Raw genomic sequence first — 22049 nt, 5'->3', positions numbered from 1 at the left:
AAATCTGCACCTCTGGCAGGTGGGCAGCAGAGGGCGCTGTGGCACAGCCCTGCTAGAAGGCAGCCCAGGGGAGGCGCATGCAGGGTGCGGGGGACCTGAGACTAGCAGATGCTACTTAGCCCTTGGATTCTGTCCAAGTGTGGACAGTGACCTCGTGTGGCCTTCCTGGCCCAGCTCACCTGGAGTGACTGTGCGAGGAACGTTTCTTGACCTTCTCGTAAGGCTCATCTAGCGAGGACTCGCTCCACATTTTGGGCTTTATGGGCGACTTGTCATAGTCATTGCGGTGATAGTGCATCTGCCTGAGTCCCTCCAGGGACTGGGGAGGAGGTGGCCGGTTGTGCGATGGTGGCCGAGGAGGGAGCCCCTTGTGAGGGGACTGTAAGGGGGACAGTGTGCTGGTGACCTGAGAGTCTTCTGCACCAAGACGGAAAAAAGAGTGGAAGTGAGCAAGGGTCATCCTTCCCCCTTCCTCCTGCAGGCTCCACCCACCCTAATTCCACCCCCGCCATCAGAGGTCAGTGGACAGGAGCTGTGGTTTTACTGTTTTACCCCTCAAATCAGTAAGTGTCCCTGGAAGGAGCTACCTGCGATGGGAGTGGGGGGCCCAAGTGATGCCGTTATGCCCCTTGGTAGGTCCAGGGTCTGGCATATGGGGAAGAAACTGATCACACGCAATGCTAAGGACAATCTATTCCTATTCCAAGTTCTCTTTACAGAGGAATCTCCCTCAAGTGTTCTGCTTTCCTCCCCGGAAGAGACTGGAGTCCACAGAGGTCAAAACCAGCGCTGGATCTCTGATATTCAAAACATGGCACCCACTCCCCTGCAGTTCCGGGATTTCCTCCCACCCATGTAATGAATAAAATGACGATCTGACTGCATATAGCAGGACCAAGACAACTGGGCAAATACCCTGCCAGCCTCATCCCACATCAATGATAACGAATATTATCCTTATAGTTATCATTATGACTAGGAGCAAGATCTTCCATGTTTTCTGTCTGAAACACCCCTTACCACCTGAAGTTTTCCTAAAGGGCAAAAAAATAAATAACTACCACTTAATACAATGGATTGGCCAAAAGAGATTTTAAAAAAAAAAGGTCAAAAAGATCTTACTGAAAAACCTGGATGACCTTTTTGGCTAATCCCATATTTCCATATCGTTAATGCCCTGACCTCCCCAGGTTGGGCTTAAATTCATGGGAACATTCTCTAATATGGTTCTGTGTTTGGAATTCCTTCTTCCCTGATGTGTGGTGGTGGCGGCGATGGTGGGCTGGGGTTGGGGGGTGGAAGGTGTGCAAGCGCTTCTAGTTTTGTAAGAATTTCCCAAGAAAATATCCTGAGAATCACTAGGTTTTTGGAGGTCAATGAGAAATAAGAAGACAGTTTTCTAGGTGACCAGGAATCTAAAGGGACATCTTTCTTTCACTTTCACCATTTCTCAGGAAGGTACAGAGACTTGTTTTTTTCTGGCTGCCCGTAGGCTCTCCTAGCAGGTTTCAATCTTTCTGACCCAAACCAATGTCCACTTCTTTCCTCCAGAAATTACACTCAAAAGGAAACTATACATGGTGTTTAAATCATCTGTTCAGGTAAAAATGTGGTTTTGGCAACTAAAAAAGTCGAACACCATCCACTCACTTGGATAGCATCACCAACTCAATGGACATGAGTTTGAGCAAACTCCAGGAGACAGGAAAGGACAGGGAAGCCTGGCGTGCTGCAGTGCATGGAGTCACAAAGAGCTGGACATGACCAAACAACTCAAACCACTCACCATCACCTTAAGTCTTACCTCCAGGCCCCAAGACATAATGAAATTCCAATAGGCATGTGTTTCTGTAGTGCCCACACACTCTCAGCCAAAGAGGTGACCACTGAGCAGTGAAAGAAACACAGGGAACCCGGCGCCATCTTGATCCGGCTCCTGGCTTTCCACTGAGCTGTTTCAGACTACATATAGCTTAATCCCAGGCTGTCCCAGACTACATTCAGCTTAATCCCAGTTTAATCTATGCTCTGAGTTCTCAAGCAGGAAACAGACAACATACCATCTTCAAGAACAAGGGCATCTGACAGGGAACTGTCTTCACTGGCAATATTTCCGTCTGGGAAGACAAAAAAGCATAAATGTATGAGTTAAACACATCCCTTAGACAAAGCTCTATCTGTGAACATCGTTGAGTTTCCCACCATCCCATTTCTTTCTAATCAGAAAGAACCCATGAAACAATCAAAATGCTGTTAGGCATTTCTTTTGACAGTCTCTGTGGTAGGTCATGACTCACCCCCCATCCCTGACACTGCAATGTGCCTGTTCTTTGTTTCACTGGCGACAGCAATACTGAGCAGCTTAATATCCAGCATAAAGGCTGCCTGGCCACATCATTGCCCCGGCCCATCTCAGGGCGCGTTCCAACTCAACCCAAGGAAGTGACCTGCTATTTATTCTACACACGCGAAACTAGGGTGAGGAGCTTGGTTTGGCTCATATGACAGTAAATGACTTCTCAATAAACTTCTTAAGCCATTAGCAGACAAAACAAGCTTCTAAGTACAGCTTCTCTCTCCAAAGCTTATTTTCAGAGACACCATTCAATTAACCATGAGAACACACCCAGAGGGAGACAGAAAGATAATCCCCTTCCTTTAGCAGCTAGGGAAACTGAGGGATATCTAGGGAGGGATGGCTTGTCCAGGGCTGTGCTGCTCTCCTGGCTAAGTCAGCAAAAGATCCCAGGTCTTTAGATCCCAAGCTTAGCCTTTTATCTCTTAAATAACAAACCAGGCTAAGGCATGGAAGAAGAAACTGGAATTACTCTAATTCAAGTGGGTTCTTATGATCAAACATATTTCAAGGAGGCAGAAAAATGGAGAAGATATATTCTTAAGCAGATAAACACATGGCTAACAGCTTGGATGGGACCATTCACCAGCTGGTCAGAGAGTGAATTACAGACGGACTCTGCTGGCTGCCCTCACAGAATGGCCCTCTCTGAGCAGGCGGGGGAACCATGCTCTTCTGTGGTCGACCAGCAAGACGTCTGTCCCTCAGCTGTCCTTCCCAGACTCCGTCAGCCTTGCTGATGTTTCTGCAGAGTTGGGGACCCCCCCAGGTCCCTTCAAGGGTGCAGAAGAAGTCCCAAAAGGCAGAGAAGACAGAGGAAGGCAGGCTAACTGCAGCTCTTTTAGGGAAAATGACAACATCTTCGCCAAGGACAACAGGGCAAGAGGCAGAAGACAGTTATTTCAAATTTCCTAGAGCAAAAAAACTGTTTTATGATCTTTCTCTCTTTGAACTAAGAATTCTCTTTATTTGTATTGCTTGATGAACTATGAACTGCTAGGAGACACAGCCTTGACTAGCATCTTGGAGTCGCCAGTCTGTTATCCCCTCCCTAGGATGCCCACAGTTTTAGGCTACAGCAATATATATAGAGAGCAATGGTAAAACATACATAATGGAAAGTTTACTGTTTTAGCCATACAGTTCAGTGAATTTAAGAACATCCACACTCTGGTGCAGCCATCACCACCATCCAGCCCCAGAACTTCTGTCATCTTCCCCAAACTAAAGCTCTGTCCCCATAAAGCAGTAACTCCCCTGTCCACCTCCCCCAACCCCTCGTAACCTCTCTTCTACTTTCTGTCTTCCTGGAGCAAAAGTTATGATAAATGTGTATAAACTATGAAAGGATACTTGATGATATATCTTAAAGAAATTGATAAGGAAGGACCTGCTATATTCAGGGAACTATATTAAATTATCCTGTAATAACCTGTAATGGATAAGAATCTGAGAAAGAATAGACGTATATATCTAGTCTTTTGTGAATCACTTTGCTGTACATCTGAAAGGAATGCAGAGTTATTCAACACAACTATACTCCCATTAAAAGAAAAAGAGTTTGCTGACTTAAAAAAAAAAAAAGGATCATGATAGCTGGGAGAGACTTGAGAGTTGGTGATGAATTCTGGGTTCTTCCCTTCTAGTATTCACCAAATATAGTCTCCCCAGCTCCTAACCCCTCCTGGACCAGGGTTTTGGGCTCTAGACCATCACAGTGGGGAGGCCCAGACCTCTCCAGCCTCAGCAGCGTGACAGAAGCCTATGGAGACAAAAGAGGGCTGCGTGGGTGCTGGCCTCGGGGTAGCCCAGCCTCCCGCCTTTCCCTCCAGACCTGGGTAGGGTGGCCAGGTCCCTGAGGATGTCGGAGCCTAGGCTGGCTCAGGACTCAGCTCCCAGGAGACTGAGAGCAGTGCACTCCCAAGAGGCCATAAAGAGTAATAATACTCCTTTGATTTGTATAATCCCTTTTATCTCTGGTTCTGAGTGCATCTTATTGATCTCACTGGTACCAGGTCTTTCTAGCTTCATCTTATGGATGGAAACATTAACGCACAGGAGTAGCTCCTCAGCTTGCTAGGTTACTCAGGGGTCTGGGCTTTGGGTCCACCTCTGGACAGGAACACCCATCCCCTGAGGCCAGTGGGGGAAGGGAAGGGACACCCACAGTGGGGAGTGGTCTTAGCACTGACCGTCGATGATCAGCGAGGCCCTCTGGGTGGGTTTCTTCCCAGATTTGACGCGGTTCTCGTTGATGGCGCTTTCAATCTCCTGCAGCTTCTTCAGTGCGTTCAGATAAGAGGTTTTCCTCTGCTTCTTCAGTTTTTTGCTGACATTGGGGTCACTGGCCAGGCGGCGGGCGGCCTCTGTAATCTGGGACTGAATGGCAAACTCCCGCTCCAGGCGCTCCAACTCGGCTTCCTGTAGGAGGGGGAGCCGAGGCCACACTTAGGCAGATGCTGAACAGGTGATGCCCATCCTCCCACCCCCGCCCCGCCACGCGAGACATGCGCACTAGGGAACCAGAGGCCTCAGCGCCCACCCTGGCTGGGCCTGGCCCCTCAGCGCCTGCTCCTCCAGTCCCTGGCAGCCAGGGACCTTGACACACCCACTTTTGAGACTCTAGGCCTCTGATCCATCCTGGGGACAAACATCAGCCCTGAGACTGGCACCGTCACTGAGAAGCAGGGAGTTTTCAGGCCTGGGGGCCGCTAGGGTTCATTTCCAAGGTCTCCAGCAACGTTCTGGAAGACCCAGCGTGGAGGCGATCCAGGGCCCACTGGGTTGGCGTCTGCTTTCCATCAGGGGCACGGTCTCTCTGTGCTCTTCTGTGGCTTTGCTAGCAGGGGACTCACAGGGACAGCCCCAGCCCACCCCTGCTGACCCCAGCTGCAGCACATGCCCTCTGTCTCTCCTATTTTGAGTCCTTCATGCTGGGCCTCATCCCTACTTAATCATGCCTCCTTCAGATGTTTTCTGTGAGCTCTGCTGTCCACACACACCTGCTCTGCACACAACTCCTGCTGAATGACCAGGGACCCCCCCCCCCCCCCCGTGAGTCTGGCTGGTGGGTGGTGGAGCAGGCCCCTGCTCCTTGGATCGTCCTGGGCACCCCTTCCTTTCCCATGTGCCTCCCTCCCTTCCTCCTCTACTCCTGACTTTGGCTGAAAGGAGTAGGGGGATGAATTTTCCCTCAAACAGGGTTTTGAACCCAGGAGAAATGCAACTGTGGCCGCCAGAAGGTGCCTGGTGGGCCCAGAGGATGAAGGGTCCCCTCAGATTAACTGCTGGCTTCTCTGCAGCTCAGCTGGTCCCTTCTGCAGACACCACCCAGACCATCAAGACCAGGGGAGCCCAAGCCTGCATTGTGGCTCCGGAGGATCCACAGCCCGGCTAAAACCTGAAAGGAACGGATCTAACCAAGGAAGAGCAGATTACCGAGCTCGCTGGAGCCAGCACTTCCTAGTCAATGGCCAAATACTCCACCCTCACCTGTGGGCACCGTGTGCCAGGCAGGGTGCCTCCATCAGGCACAAAACTCTGAGCTGGACTTCACTTCCTGTGGAGCCCTAAAGGGACAGGCCCAGGGGGAGACTGAAAGGAACAAGGGGCTAATGAAAGTCCCCGGGTCCTTCAAACACCCACTGCATTTCTTCATCCCTGGAGAAGAGTAACCATAACCAGGTAGACTCTTGCCTGGACCCTCAAGACAAAATAGTTACCAAGGACACAGCCTGGTCTGCGAGAGTGACCTCAGCTCGCAGCTGCTCCTGGGAAGGCAGAACAGCCCTGGCCCAAGACCCTGACTGCGATTTTGTGGGAGCCCAGGACACACTCTTGCTACTTAAACCAAGCCAAGGACAAGGCTGGCAGCTCGTCCGCACAGATGGCTGCCTGTGTGTGAACAGGGAGGTCAAGGGCATTCCCAGGAGAAAGGGGCATCTGCTGCTGACATCTGCAGGAGACAAGGATTCTTCGGGAGCCGAGTCATCTTCTAATGGGAAGTGTGACAGAGGCTCTGTGAGAAGGCGTGATGGGAACGTGGGAAGAACCACAGGGCATGGGTAGGGTGGGGTACTCACTCAAGTGGGGTCTCCCCTGGAAAGTTCAGTGCAGGTGTCTGACTAGTACAAGAGGAGCGGAAGTCTCCAGGCAATTCTGACGACAGCCGGGTTTGAAAAATACTCCACCAGATGGTTCTCTAAATCGCACCGGCCTGTACCCCAGTTCTGACTCTGATAAAGTCCCAGGCCCACCCACAGCCCAGCACCCCTCCTCTGACACCCCTCATGGTTACTAAGCATCTAGCATTTGTCAGTACTGAATTAAATATTTTCTGTCCACTTGCTCACTTAATCCCAGCAACAGTCTGGAGAAATGAGGGTCATGACCTTCGTTCTACACAAGAGGAAAACTGCCTCCGGGTTTGGATGAAGGGTTCTGGTGCATCCACCAGTTCCTCCCAGTGCCTGGGGATGGGGGGCTGCTATTACAGATTTCAGGAGACTGGTCACCCCCTCAGTTGTCTCCAAGGCATGTGTGTTTCCCCCTCAACTCAACCGCTGCACGTGTTATGTGACAACATCAGGTTCTCTTTTTAAAAGCACTAAGCCCGTACAGAATTCCCTTCTCCACTGGCTCTGATTCCTGCCCTTTGAAACCCTCTGTTCAATAGTGTTGTAATGAGTAACTGTATTCGGAATAAATTTGGAAAGCCATTTCCTGGACGTGCCCCTGGGGCCTGAGGTGTGCCTGGCCTTGAATTTCTATTGCTCTGAGACTGGATAACATATTAACCAAGTGGGTGCCCAAGGCTCACTGGAAAACACTCTGATGCTGGGAAAGATTGAGGGCATGAGGAAAGGCCAGTGACAGAGGATGAGATGGTTGGATGGCATTACTGACTCAACGGACATGAGTTTGATCAAGCTCTGGGAGACGATGAAGGACAGGGAAGCCTGGCATGCTGCAGTCCATGGGGTCACAAAGAGTCGGACACGACTTAGTGACTGAACAGCAACGAGGGCAGCCCGATGGGCTTTCCCCAGCAACAGCGCCCCTGCACCTGCTGACACGGCCTCGGCATTCTTCCTTTCTGATCGTTTTCTCTCACAGATCACACAGCACACTTGGCTCTCAGTGACAAAGAGCTGGGAGAAGTACACAGGACTGTTACGGAATATCCTCCCGCTAACCCTGCTGCCTGCGACAGGCCTGCTGAGTCAGACACACAACCTCTGCAGAAATCAAAATGCTTTCAGATTAACACAGGTAACCAATCCTACTACGGGCACGGAATACTGGCCAAACAGATAACTTAAGAAAAGACTACAGGAGGGCTACTCAGGAGGAAAAGAGGGTGTGGTGTTGGGCAGAATGAAACATCATTAGAGAAAACCCTGGCGCCCTCACAAATAGGCCAGGAAGGCAGGTGTCAGAGAATCTAGCCACAGAGAGAAGAAACATGCACCTCTCCTTTGGGCAAGATTTTCTGCTCATCCAGCTTGAAGGCCGTCCCGATTCTTCTTCGAACAATGGGTGGTTCCTCTCCTGGATCCAGGGGATACTCTACGGGCAGTTTGCCCGTCAGCTCCTGTAGAGGTGTGACATCATGGGAGGAGGGATCAGCAGAGCGTCCATGACTGGCTTCTAGGACATGGACACACACACACACACACATGCATGCACATACACGGACACACACGCATATATGCACACACATACACGTGCACACACACATGCACACTGTTCAAAGTACAGATCCAATACATAGCTTTGAAACCATAACCTCACACAATATTAAGGTTAACAGGAGTTCCTACAGTGCAATTTCATTTCTACAAATGTATGAGAGCAGTCCTTCTTTTACAGAACAGAGGCACTTGGAAAAGTTTTTCCCAAAGTAAATTCCTATCAGGTAAGTCAAGTCACTGTTGGTTTTCATCATAAAAACTCAAATTTCTTTAACTTGTTAAGTTCATACATGTGTCTGGCGTGTCTACTGAGTGCCCAGCAAGACTGCACAGCCAGTAAGACCAGTGGCAACACGAGATTGCTGGTCTTTCTGGCTCTAAACTCTGGTTCTTTTCACTGCATCAACTATTCCCTCTCAAATATCAAAGTTTAAAATGAGTCTTTCAAATGAGCTTTCTTAGGAAGATTGGTATCTATTGGGCAAATCCCAGAAAAGGGCATTATTACATTATTTAAAACCTGAATATGAGTAATAATTATTCCACTCTGGCTGGATGCTCAAGGAACAGGCTGAGCTCAAAAGAAATTAAATGTGTACAGATATGAGTTTCAGTTGAAACTGAAATATAATCAATACTACTGACAAAGCTATTTAAAAAAATCTGGTATATGTGCCTCTGAGGCTCTGGAAATCTAACTGTTGTGAGTAGGACAGTGAATTTAGTGGACAGACCACCGTTGGGACAATGGTCCCAGGAAAAGGTGAAGAGAGGTCTGTGGGATGACTCACGGTTAGGATTAGGCTCTCTCTGAGTGGTTACCTTTGGGCTGAATAAAGATTACATTTGAGTCAGCAGCTAATCCACCTAGTGGAGCCCAGGAGTCTACTGCAAGGAGTCACTTCCAGGGACCAGAAAAGCCTGGGAAACCCACTGCCTGCCTCCGAGGCACAGGTGGCCCTTCCAGGCAGAACCGAGCCCTGGTCTCTAGTCTCAAACCAACATGGATGCTACATGAAGACCCAGTGCAGGCTCTTCTTGGGAACATCTGTCACTCACGCAGAAACTTCTGTGCCAGGCAGCCTCCTATGGGCAGGTGAGCCCTGATCATTAGATTCCAGGGGCAGACTGACCTTCCAACAGGAGTGACCTGGCTTCTCTGCACCACTGCTGTGTGCGTCACTGGGGTGTTGGTCTGTACTTGATGGGTTGTGTGTGTGTGCATGTGTGGGTACACCTGGCATGTACAAGCACACCCACTCCCTGCGACCCCAGGCCTCTCCTCCTGGGTTCAGGCCATCAGGAAATGACCTCGTGGGCTTTTTATTCCCCAGTGTAAGCATTTCAGAGCACAATGGCCAACTCTTTGAGTACAAAATGCTCTGCAGTTTTCTTCCCTGTTTTTTTTTTTTTTTTTTTTTCTGTTATTCTTTTTTTAAATGTGGTTCAAATGTCTCTCAAGTAGTTATATGTTTACTCGGCAACATTTTTATCTACTGCCCTGAAAGTCTGCCTATAAACAACATGACAGATAGAGGGTTTTATGCTGTTGGGACTTTCTTTTTGACTTTGTGACTTAAAAAAGAAGGGAAAAGTTGTTAAAATGGGCATTGATTTAAAACTCTAAAGAGTCTATGGTTTTCTAACATAAAACTGCAGAACAATTACAGTCCAACATATAATAAAATTTTTTTAAATCTATGAAAAATTTAAAGGCTGTCTCTAAATTTCCTCTTCCATTGTAAGGTACTACAATGGAAGAGGAAATATTGAAAAGTTGTATTGATAATTACTGCAAATTGAGAATCTGTATTGTCCCAGCAAGAGTACCAAGCCTTCTGAGAATAATGAAATAAAACTTCAAAAAAGACAAAAAAAAAAAAAGTCTGTGGTTTTAAAAAAATATATCTTTTTTAAAAAATGAGGCTACTGATTTCCCACCATCTGCTTGAAGGTATTTGAGTCCAGGCCTTGATTCTCCATATTTAATCTGATTTCACGTGTAACCAGAGCTGCTGGCGAAAGGGGAATTTAACACACTCTGGTGAGAGGCTCAGTAGACCCGGTTCCCTTTCTATTCTTATGTCAGTTATATTCTGCCAAACACTCCCACTGCATCTCATTCGGGCTGCCCCATGCCCCAGATGACAAAAAGCTTCTCGATACCCTGAGCTGAGGGGCATGGTGTGGGGGGGGACACAGAAAGAGCAGGACTATCAGGAGACAAGTTCTCCTATCCCCTGAGTTCAGAGGAGGTGGGAGACTGTGACCGGCTTCTTGTGAAGTCATTTCTGCCACTCGAGCTCTATTTTCTGGGGTCCACATTACAAAAAGTAAGAGCTTTGTTTTCCTTATTTTGCTTTTATATTTAAGAGAGGCCCGTAGACCTTTAACAGACATGCTGACCTTGCCCGGACATGTTTCACCAGTTTTCTAGTGCTGGTTCTCTGCTGGGTTTAAGGATGCTGCCTTTATTAAAAGAAAAATAAGGCTTTACAAATTAACAACTGCAGATACCCACACCCATGTTGTCTCAGTCTTTCCAATGCATTCTTTATAAAGAGCTTGCTGATATTAACAGTATCACAGAGCACATCCCCCAGCCGGGCCAACTGCTTTTCCCAAGATTTGCAAAGGATTTGCGCTAATGTGGGTCTGCTTTGAGCTGGCTCCAGTTTAAATCAATCCAGAGCATAATTAAGCCAAGTTGAACTGTAATGTGATCTCCTTCTGTGGCCCCTGCTTTCATTCTTCCCGGAGTAAGGCATTATGATTTGGGGGAGGGGAGTAACACTCTTCAAGTTAGTTTGGGAACACCTTTCCACTTCCCTTTGGGAGTTTTTGACCAACAGAGCTCCTTGTACTGTTACATGCAGGACTATCTCTCCCCCAAGGGTTCCCACCCCATCATATCTGTGTGCAAGCACGCTCACAGTAATGTGAATTGCATTAAAAGAAATCAAGCCTTCAAACGTAACAAAGAACTGTGGAATAAGCAGAAGGTGGTGGAAAAAGACACAGAAATAAATATAAATAGCGATCTGCTACAGCCCCTAAATCTCAATGAGATGCGAGACGTGTGTGTGTGTGTGTGTGTGTGTGTATACCTGAGGAAGCACTGCTTTGCATAAATTAGAATATTTTTTAGATGATTAGGCTAAGATTTCATTTACAAACAGCTCATGCAGCTCAATATCCAAAAAGTAAACAACCCAATCAAAAAATAGGCCAAAGACCTAAATAGACATTTCTACAAAGAAAACATACAGATGGCCAAAAAAGCACATGAAAAGATGCTCAACATCACTAATTATTAGGGAAACACAAACTGTAACTACAGTGAGGTATCACCTCACACCAGTCTCAATGGCCGTAACCAAAAAGTCTACAAATAATGAATGCTGGAGAGGCTGTGCAGAAAAGGGAACCCTCCTACATTGTCGGTGGGAATGTAAACTGGTGCAGCCACTGTGGGAAACAGCATGGAGGTTCCTCAAAAAAGTAAAAACAGAGCTACCATATGATCCAGATATATGTCTAGGAGCAATCCAACTCCTGGGCATATGTCTGGAGAAAAACTTTTCTGAAACCAGAAAAACTTTTTTCGAAAGTATACACACACCCCAGGGTTCACTGCAGTACTGTTTGTAGTAGCCAAGACATGGAGGCAACCTAAAACGTCCACTGACAGATGAACGGATAAAGAAGATGTGGCACATAGATACAGTGGAATAGTCCTCAGCCATCAAAAAGAAGGAAATAATGCCACTTGCAGCAACATGGACGGACTGGAGACTGTCATTCAAAGTGAAGTAAGTCAGACAGAGAGAGACAAATATCATACGACATCAAAAAATACATGTGAAATGCAAAAAAAAAATGGTACAAATGAACTTATTTACTAAGCAGAAACAGATTTACAGACTTAGAGAATGAATTTATGATTACCAGGGGGAGGTATAGATTAGGAGTTTGGGACTGACATGTAGACACTGATATATTTAAAATAGGTAACCAAAGACCTGCTGTAAAAACAAACAAAATAGAAAAAACTAAAGGAAAAAAAGCATCATCTACCAAAAAAAAAAAAAAATAACCAAACACTAAAAGACACACACCAGATCATGAGTTTTAAAGATATATCAGAGGAAATCCTGATTTCCTTGTTGATCCCTAAAGGTGCTTCTCACTATGATCTCAACAAAAATAAATCTGAAATATACTCAAGAAAAACAAAAGCCATAACACTGATAAACTCAGGCACAAAGTCTTAGGAAGATGGCAAACCATTCCATCCAACATGGTCCTGTCCTATGAGGAAATGCTTTATAAACTATGAGGTACTGTGCAAATGTTGCTGTTTACCGTTGCTATCATGACTGTTATTACTACTTGTCATTTGGCCCCTGGGGGGAGGTTCTCACTGGGAATTCTGCCAAGACGTGCTTTCACTGCTGTCAGAGTGTTTCACTATGGTCCAAGATGAGGGATGCTCATCCCAGGGGCTGGGTGTCATCAACAGAAGAGGTCCTGCTTCCCTCTTAGGCCCACTGTGATGCCCACGCTTGCCTTTTATAAATACACGAGCACGGATGAGCACACAGGATGAACTGAGGGTACTCACCGCTTCTCGGAGGCAGAGTTTCTTCAGCTCCTCCAGCCGCTGGCGCAGTGTTTCCTCCAGAGCTTCCTGCCTGGATTTCAAGGCCGCCAGCATGTCTTTCTTGGCCGACTGAGAGCTATCCGATTCCTGAGAACCTGTCAATTAACAGCAGGGTTACCAGGCCAGTTGACGAAGGGATGCACATCTGGACCACAAAGGAACTGAACCGAAGCCCACGCTGTGGATGTGGGATTTACCCCTGGAATCAACGGAGTGTGAAATAAACAGGTGCTTGGGGCTCCAAGCTTGAGGAACAACTTCTCAGCACTCTGGGTAATTTGCAACTGGTCAGAAAGACTGACAGGGAAATGTACATGCCCGAAAGAGAAGTTTCTCTTCCTTGATTATCTTAAGATGTGTCATACATCCATTTTAATTTCACTAGCAAATTTTGATAAATATTTTGCACCAAGAAGGGGAAGTAAATTGAGCCAGTCATTTGTTTAATTTTTTTTGGCCATGCCACACAGCTTGAGGGATCTTAGTTCTCCCACTAGGGATTGAAATTGCACCCTTGATAACGAAAGCACAGAGTCCTAACCACTGGGCTGCCAGGGAATTCCTGAGCCAGTCATTTTAATACATAGTTTTAATTTCTTTCAATTTAAAGTGTTTATTTTTTTCTTAGTACAAAGATAATGCATGTTTATCATAAAAATCTGACAATGTAGACAGGTATAAAAATAATCCATAAGCTAGTCACCCAGAGGTAACCACCAATAAGCATTTTCTTTTGGTCTTTTTAGCTAAGCACATATAGTTAAAAAATAAAATGAGATTTTTATTGTAGTTTTTGAATGCAAGACTGAATCATGAGCAAATTCCCTCCTAATAAAAGTTATCCCTATTTTTACATGCAGCATAGAAATATCTGCTTGCTGATTCAAATAGCAGCCTGCTAGATAGGAAACCATTGTGTAAGGCAAACTGTAAACCAAACAAAAGGAAAATAAGCTGAAATGCCAACTGGAGAGATTTACGTTAGATCAGAAGAATCGTTTCTGGGCTGCAATGTTTGGACTCTGAAATAGGTTTCCCGCAGTGAAGCTATTATACCTTTTCTACCTGGATGGTTACACAAGGCACTTTGACTCCCTGGGAAAGGAAACGTTGCTTATTACTTTGCTTCTTGTGCCATGGAGAGCAAAATCTTAGAAATGGATTGGTGTGCCTTCAAGGGGCCCCTGTCATGAGATCTGCAACAGCATCAAACGACATCGAATACCTAGAGATTCATCTAGTGAAAGGTGGACGGATCTCCACAATGAAAAGTAGAATACTCTGATGAGAAAAACAAGACCTCAAACAAGATAGGGAAGTACTCTGGTCATGGACTGGAGGCTTGGTGTTGTAATGATGTCAATTCTTCAGGAACTAAACCAGTGAATCACTGTAATCCCAATAAAAATCCCAGCAGGATTTGCTGTAGGGAGGGGTGGGAACTATATTTCCTTAGGAAGCATTTTGGGACGATTCAGTGAATGGAAGACAGATTTGAGAATAATCCAAAAGGAATTCTCAAGAGTCAACTGTTCTGTTACTTCCAGTGGTTAAAGAAGGTGTCTCAGAATCAATACTAGAAAAAAAAGACTTCCATGCTTTTACACTAAAAACCCTGCGATGCTCCAATCAGTCCCATATATATCTGATTCTTCTTTCTTCTTTAGGCTCTGAGCAGGTGTCTCCATGTTCCCTCAATTACCAGGCACCTAGGTTCTTATAACCTTAATCCTCAAGAATTTTCAATGTTTAGGTACACTTTGACTCCATTTTAGGCTTCCCCTACCCCCTACTCCATTCTAACTTGAAACAGAGAATTTCCATCACTGCAGGAATGGACCATTTTTGTCTCCATACTGGCTAATACATATTAGCTTGAATAAACAAATACTGTTGTCAATCATATGCTTCAGTTCAGTTCAGTCACTCAGTCGTGTCCAACTCTTTGTGACCCCATGAATCGCAGCATGCTATAATTAAGTTGTATCTCATCTTGGTAAAGAAATCTAGTCCCTGTAAGTGGTTTCTTTATAGAATCAGCCTTCCAAGCTTTTAATCATTTTTGAAGCTCTTTCCTGGATTTCATCATGCTTCAGTTAGTTGCATGTTTCCAAATTCAACAGTAAATGCAAATGAAAACTTGACCCTCACAAAGTGTCTATGACCGCGTCTCTCTCAGATTCTAAATCCATATGGTGTGCTAATGTAACACATGGCTGGACACTACTGCAGGCTCCGCTTTCTGAAATGCTTCAGGTTTTCTACCCCCATAAGTCAATTACCCCCAGTTTATTAGTCCTGAACTATATCCAGTCTATATCCATCTAACATAACACAGCTATTAAAAAACCATTTTGAATCTTAATTTCATTCTTTTAGCCATAGTCACCAACCACAGGTGAAGACACAGGAAAATTTAATGAGCTAAGCTCTATTTCATCATTGAAAGGATTAATAAGAATATAAAATAATACTGGAAGGAAGTCAGACTTTAGATTTAAAAAACAGACCTGGGGAAACTTGGGTCCAAGAAGATTAAAGGATTTCTAGCACAAATGAAACATTCATTGTTTTCCCTCTCACCTCTACCTAACCTCTCAATAGGAAATGATGATTTATGAAGTCTAATCTAAGAATGAATTATATTTAAAGGATGGGAAAAATCACAACATTAAACTCTGGGTGGTAAAGCACAGTGTTTCTGGATGATCTGACCTCTAGTTATGAGATTAGTTAAGCTTTGGTTTTGAGCTCATTCAGTTCAGTTCAGTCGCTCAGTTGTGTCCGACTCTTTGTGACTCCATGAATTGCAGCACACCAGGCCTCGCTGTCCATTACCAACCCCTGGAGTTCACTCAAACTCACGTCCATCAAGTCGGTGATGCCATCCAGCCATCTCATCCTCTGTCATTGCCTTTTCCTCCTGTCCCCAATCCCTCCCAGCATCAGAGTCTTTTCCAATGAGTCACCTCTTCACATGAGGTGGCCAAAGTACTGGAGTTTCAGCTTTAGCATCATTCCTTCCAAAGAACACCCAGGGCTGATCTCCTTTAGAATGGACTGGCTGGATCTCCTTGCAGTCCAAGGGACTCTCAAGAGTCTTCTCCAACACCACAGTTCAAAGGCATCAATTATTCGGTGCTCAGCTTTCTCCACAGTCCAACTCTCACATCCATACATGACCACTGGAAAAACTATAGCCTTGACTAGACGGACCTTTGTTGGCAAAGTAATGTCTCTGCTTTTGAATATGCTGTCTAGGTTGGTCATAACTTTCCTTCCAAGGAGTAAGCGTCTTTTAATTTCATGGCTGCAGTCACCATCTGCAGGGATTTTGGAGGCCAAAAAAATAAAGTCTGACACTGTTTCCACTGTTTCCCCATCTATTTGCCATGAAGTGATGGGACCAGATGCCATGATCTTAGTTTTCTGAATGTTGAGCTTTAAGCCAACATTTTCACTCTCCTCTTTCACTTTCATCAAGAGGCTTTTTAGTTCCTCTTCACTTTCTGCCATAAGGGTGCTGTCATCTGCATATCTGAGATTATTGATATTTCACCTGGCAATCTTGATTCCAGCTTGTGCTTCTTCCAGCCCAGCATTTCTCATGATGTACTCTGCATATAAGTTAAATAAGCAGGGTGACAATATACAGCCTTGACGTGCTCCTTTTCCTATTTGGAACCAGTCTGTTGTTCCATGTCCAGATCAAACTGTTGCTTCCTGATCTGTATACAAATTTCTCAAGAGGCAGGTCAGGTGGTCTGGTATTCCCATCTCTTTCAGAATTTTCCACAGTTTATTGTGATCCACACAGTCAAAGGCTTTGGTATAATCAATAAAGCAGAAATAGATGTTTTTCTGGAACTCTCTTGCTTTTTCGATGATCCAGTGGATGTTGGCAATTTGAGCTCATTAGCACTACCTAAATTATTATTATTTACAATAATTAGCCTAAATAATTCCTAAAATGTGAACATCAACATTTTAGAAATCAGTGAACTAAACTGGACAGGAATCAGCAAATTTAATTCAAATGACCAATATATCTACTACTGTGGCCAAAAATCTCTTAGAAGAAATGCGATAACCCTCATAGTCCACAGAAGAGTTGAGAATGCAGTACTCAGGTGCTATCTCAAAAATGATCTTGGTTTGCTTCCAAGGCAAACCATTCAACATCACAGTAATCCAACTCTATGCCCCAACCACTAATGCCAAAAAGCTGTATTTGAATGGTTCTATGAAGATTTACAGTACCTTCTAGAACTAACACCAAAAAAAGATGTCCTTTTCATCACAGGCAATTGGAATGCAAAAGTAGGAGGTCAAGAGATACCTGGAGTAATAAGCAAGTTTATCCTTGGAATACAAAATGAAGTAGGGCAAAGGCTAAAGGAGTTTTGCCAGAGCACACACTGGTCATAGCAAACACCCTCTTCCAACAACACAAGAGATGACTCTACACACGGACATCACCAGATGGGCAATGCCGAAGTTCGACTGGTCATATTCTTTGCAGCTGAAGATAGAGAAGCTCTATACAGTCAGCAAAAACAAGACCGGGAGCTGACTGTGGTTGAGACCATCAGCTCCTTATTGCAAAATTCAGGCTTAAATTGAAGAAAGTAGGGAAAACCACTAGGCCAATTCAGGTATGACCTAAATCAAATCCCTGATGTCTATTCAGTGGAAGTGACAAGTAGATTCAAGGAATTAAATCTAGTAGATGGAGTGTCTGAAGAACAGGAATCTGTGACCAAAACCATCTCAAAGAAAAAGAAATGTAAGAAGGCAACATGGTTGTCTGAGGAGGGCTTACAAATAGCTGAGAAAAGAAGAGAAGCAAAAGGCAAAGGAGAAAGGGAAAGATTTACCTAGTTCTAGAGAATAGCAAGGAGAGATAAGAAAGCCTTCCTCAGAGAACAATGCAAAGAAATAGAGGGAAAAAATAGAATGGGAAAGACTAGAGATCTCTTCAAGAAAATCAGAGATACCAAGGGAACATTTCATGGAAAAATGTGCACAATAAAGGACAAAAATGGTGAGGACCTAACAGAAGCAGAAGATTAAGAAGAGGTGGCAAGAATACACAGAACTATACAAAACAGCTCTTAATGACCCAGATAACCATGATGGTGTCATCATTGTCTACAGCCAGACATCCTGGAGTGTAAAGTCAAGTGGGCCTTAGGAGCATCACTATGAACAAAGCTAGTGGAGGCGATGGAATTCCAGTTGAGTTATTTAAAATCCTAAAAGTTTATGCTGTTAGTAAAGTGCTGTACTCAATATACCAGCAAATTTGAAAAACTCAGCAGTGGCCACAGGACTGGAAAGGTCAGTTTTCATTCCAATCCCAAAGAAAGGCAATGCCAAAGGATGTTCAGACTACCACACAATTGCACTCATTTCACATGCTAGCAAGGTAATGCTCAAAATCCTTCAAGCTAGGCTTCAGCAGTACATGAACTGAGAACTTCCAGATGGACAAGCTGGATTTAGAAAAGGCAGAGGAACCAGAGACCAAATAACCAACATTCGTTGGATCACAGAAAAAGCAAGGGAATTCCAGAAAAACATCCACTTCTGCTTCATTGACTACGCTAAAGCCTTTGACTGTGTGGATCACAACAATCCGTGGAAAATTCTTCAGGAAATGGGAATACTAAGGCAATGGCACCCCACTCCAGTACTCTTGCCTGGAAAATCCCATGGACGGAGGAGCCTGGTGGGCTGCAGTCCATGGTGTCGCGAAGAGTCGGATACGACTGAGCAACTTCACTTTCACTTTTCACTTTCATGCATTGGAGAAGAAAACGGCAACCCACTCCAGTGTTCTTGCCTGGAGAATTCCAGGAACGGGGGAGCCTGATGGGCTGCCATCTATGGGGTCGCACAGAGTCGGACAGGACTGAAGCGACTTAGCAGCAGCAGCAGCAGCAGCCCACCTTATCTGCTCCCTGAGAAAGCTGTGTGCAGGTCAAGAAGCAACAGTTAGAACCGGACATGGAACAACGGACTGGTTCCAAATTGGGAAGAAAGTACATCCAGGCTCTATATTGTCACCTTGCTTATTTAACTTTTATGCAGAGTGCATCATGTGAAATGTAAGGCTGGATGAATCACAGGCTGGAATCAAGATTGATGGGAGAAATATCAACAACCTCAAATATGCAGATGATACCACTCTAATGGCGGAAAGCAAAGAGAAACTAAAGAGCCTCTTGATGAGGGTGAAAGAGGAGAGAAAAAGCTACCTTAAAACTCAATATTCAGAAAACTAAGATGATGGCATCTGGTACCATCACTTCATGGAAAATAGATAGGGAAAAAGTGGAAACTATGGCAGATTTTATTTTCCTAGTCTCCAAAATCACCATGGACAGTAACTGCAGTCACAAAATTAAAAGGCACTTGCTCCTTGGAAGAAAAGCTATGACAAACCTAGACCATGTATTCAAAAGCAGAGACACCATTTTGCTGACAAATGTCCATGTAGTCAAAGCTATGGTTTTTCCAGTAGTCATGTATGGATGTGAGAGTTGGACCGTAAAGAAAGCTGAGTGTCAAAGAATTAATGCTTTTGAACTGTGGTGCTTGAGAAGACTCTTGAGAGTTCCTTGGATCGCAAGGAAATCAAATGAGTCAATCTTAAAGGAAATCAACCCTGAATATTCATTGGAAGGACTGATGCTAAAGCTGAAGCTCTAATACTTTGGCCATGTGATGCAAAGAGCTGACTCACTGGAAAAGACCCTGATGCTGGGAAAGATTGAGGGCAGGAGGAGAAGGGGGCGACAGAGGATGAGATAGTTGGATGGCATCACTGACTCAATGGATATGAGTTTGAGTAAACTGGGAGATAGTGACAGGGAAGCCTGGCGTGCTGCAGTCCATGGGGTCGCAGAGTCGGACATGACTTAGCAACTGAACAACAACCTAATAATTAGCCTAAATACCAAGCTCATATAAGATAGAGTGGTGGTTCAAGAGCTGTCTCCATATTGGGCACCACTAACACTTGGCTGGCACTGTTTCAACCTTTAATTTTGAAGTTGCTTCAGTAGGAATATGGTGCCAGACACCAAGTTAAATCTTAACAAAGTAAATGAGCTGGTTGGCCTAGACATGCAGAGTGTTATTATCATGGTAACTGGATGGTGAGGAGAGGGTAAAATGATCTGTATTCTAAACCACGCACTAGATGAGTGACCTTGGGCAAGTGACCTGCCCTCTTCAATCTGCTGAAAAGACTAATGAGAGGACTTCCCTGGTGATCCAGTGGTTAAGACTCTGCACTCCCAAAGCAGGAGGCCTGAGTTTGATCCCTGGTTGGAGAACTAAGATTCCTCACGCCATGTGTGCTGTGTCTGACTCTTTGCGACCCTATGGACTGTAGCCTGCCAGGCTCCTCTGTCCATGGGATTTCCCAGGCAAGTATACTGGAGTGCACTGTCATTTCCTTCTCCAGGGGATCTTCCCTCCACATGCCATGTGGTGTGGTCAATAAATAAATAAAAGGATGTCTATAAAATAGACTAATGAGATCACACACTTTGAGCATTTAGCTTGTATCCAGGGTAGACTTGAGTGAGTGCTCATACTCACATGGGTACACACGGGTAGAATCAGAAAGAGAGAGATGATTGAAATGACTTTCTCGCCCCTGCTCCAGGAGGCCATCTGCCAAGGAAAAGAAGCGCTCTGTGCCACCACTGGGGCTCCAAAGCTCATCTTTAGAAGAAGCGAAAGAGGTCTGGACACTTCAAATTCTGTTTCTTGAGCCCCTGGGTTTGTAGTTACGCTTTTTAGGGTGTATGAGGGTGGGATGGGGGTCAAGGAAGTTCAGCAGGTCCTGGGCTCCCTACTCCACCATTCTCTAGCTAAGGCAGCTCTGCAACTGGGGTTCCTGTCACAACACATTTGAAAAAGAGAGGTTCCCAGTGCCTCTCTTTCTGAAAAGGAAATGCACCATCTGGGCAAGCGTGCTGAGTTCTTACAGCTGCTCATTCCTGGAGCTTATGGGATCTGAGTCTATGGGGCTCTTACTGCAACCAGGCAAATATGGCAACCATGGGGGGAGGCAGCCGAGTGTCCAGTGTCAGCACCAAAGAAAGAAACTCAAGGGCATCAGAAGAAGGAGCCCCAAGTGCTCTATGATGTTGATGTTGTTACCCTTCAGACATCCCTGCAAGGCAGGTGTGGCATCTAAAAGGTAGAATAGCCAGACAGCTAGAAACTGGGAGGCAGACATTCACTCTTCATCCTCTCAAGTGACAGAACAGAATGAATCCAGGGGAGAAACACAATCAGAAGAGCCTCAGGGGCTCAGGGCAATGAGCGTCTTACCAACTAAAAGCACATCTGGAAGGATTCTAAGCACAGAAATAATTTTCAATCAGCACCTACACATGGTGAATGGTATAAAAGTTCTCGGTTACTACAATTTATCCATTTCCAGGTATGTGAACACACACATGCCTTTTCACAGGCAGCACAAATCCAAGGTTATACGTTCAGACCCTTAGAAATGAACAAGATGGGAATCTGCTATTTTTGAGAGCAGCTGTGAAGGATAAAAGACATCTGGATTTCCAACATAGTTCAGTTCAGTTCAGTCACTCAGTCGTGTCTGACTCTTTGCGAGCCCATGGACTGCAGCCCACCAGGCCTCCCTGTCCATCACCAACACCTGGCATTTACTCAAACTCATGTCCATTGAGTTGGTGATGCCATCCAACCATCTCATCCTCTGTCGTCCCCTTCTCCTCCTGCCTTCAATCTTTCCCAGCATCAGGGTCTTTTCAAATGAGTCAGTTCTTCACATCAGATGGCCAAAGTATTAGAGTTTCAGCTTCAACATCAGTCCTTCCAATGAATATTCAGGACTGATTTCCTTTAGGATGGACTGGTTGGATCTTCTTGCAGTCCAAGGGACTCAAGAGTCTTCTCCAACATCACAGTTCAAAAGTATCAATTCTCAATGCTCAGCTTTCTTTATAGTCTAACTCTCACATCCATACATGACTACTGGAAAAACCATAGCTTTGACTAGATGGACCTTTGTTGGCAAAGTAATGTCTCTGCTTTTTAATATGCTAAGTTCGTCATAACTTTTCTTCCAAGGAGCAAGCGTCTTTTAATTTCATGGCTGCAGTCACTATCTGCAGTGATTTTGGAGCCCAAGAAAATAAAGTCAGCCACTGTTTCCCCTGTTTCTCCATCTATGTGCCATGGAGTGATGGGACAGGATGCCATGACTTTAGCTTTCTGAATGTTGAGTTTTAAGCCAACTTTTTCATTCTCCTCTTTCACTTTCATCAAGAAGCTCTTT

General features: G+C 45.1%; 1 protein-coding gene across 9 annotated transcripts in view; it reads right to left on the bottom strand.

The window, feature by feature from the left end:
* The window catches only part of FRMD4A (FERM domain containing 4A), a 682056-nt gene that overhangs the window by 22471 nt on the left and 637536 nt on the right, over nt 1-22049 (bottom strand). For all 9 annotated transcript variants that reach the window (XM_027559897.1, XM_027559895.1, XM_027559900.1 and 6 more), the window contains 5 exons: nt 12674-12807; nt 7827-7949; nt 4549-4777; nt 2061-2117; nt 180-417 (listed from right to left, as the gene is read on the bottom strand). In XM_027559897.1, coding sequence (XP_027415698.1) covers nt 180-417; nt 2061-2117; nt 4549-4777; nt 7827-7949; nt 12674-12807 — 781 coding nt within the window. The remainder of the gene's footprint in view (nt 1-179; nt 418-2060; nt 2118-4548; nt 4778-7826; nt 7950-12673; nt 12808-22049) is intronic.

The sequence above is a fragment of the Bos indicus x Bos taurus genome, chromosome 13 (genome assembly GCF_003369695.1).
Source record: "Bos indicus x Bos taurus breed Angus x Brahman F1 hybrid chromosome 13, Bos_hybrid_MaternalHap_v2.0, whole genome shotgun sequence".
In the NCBI taxonomy this organism is placed as follows: Eukaryota; Metazoa; Chordata; class Mammalia; order Artiodactyla; family Bovidae; genus Bos; species Bos indicus x Bos taurus.
The sequence above is the reverse complement of the archived record's forward strand: the minus strand, read 5'-3'. Positions and strand labels throughout refer to the sequence as shown.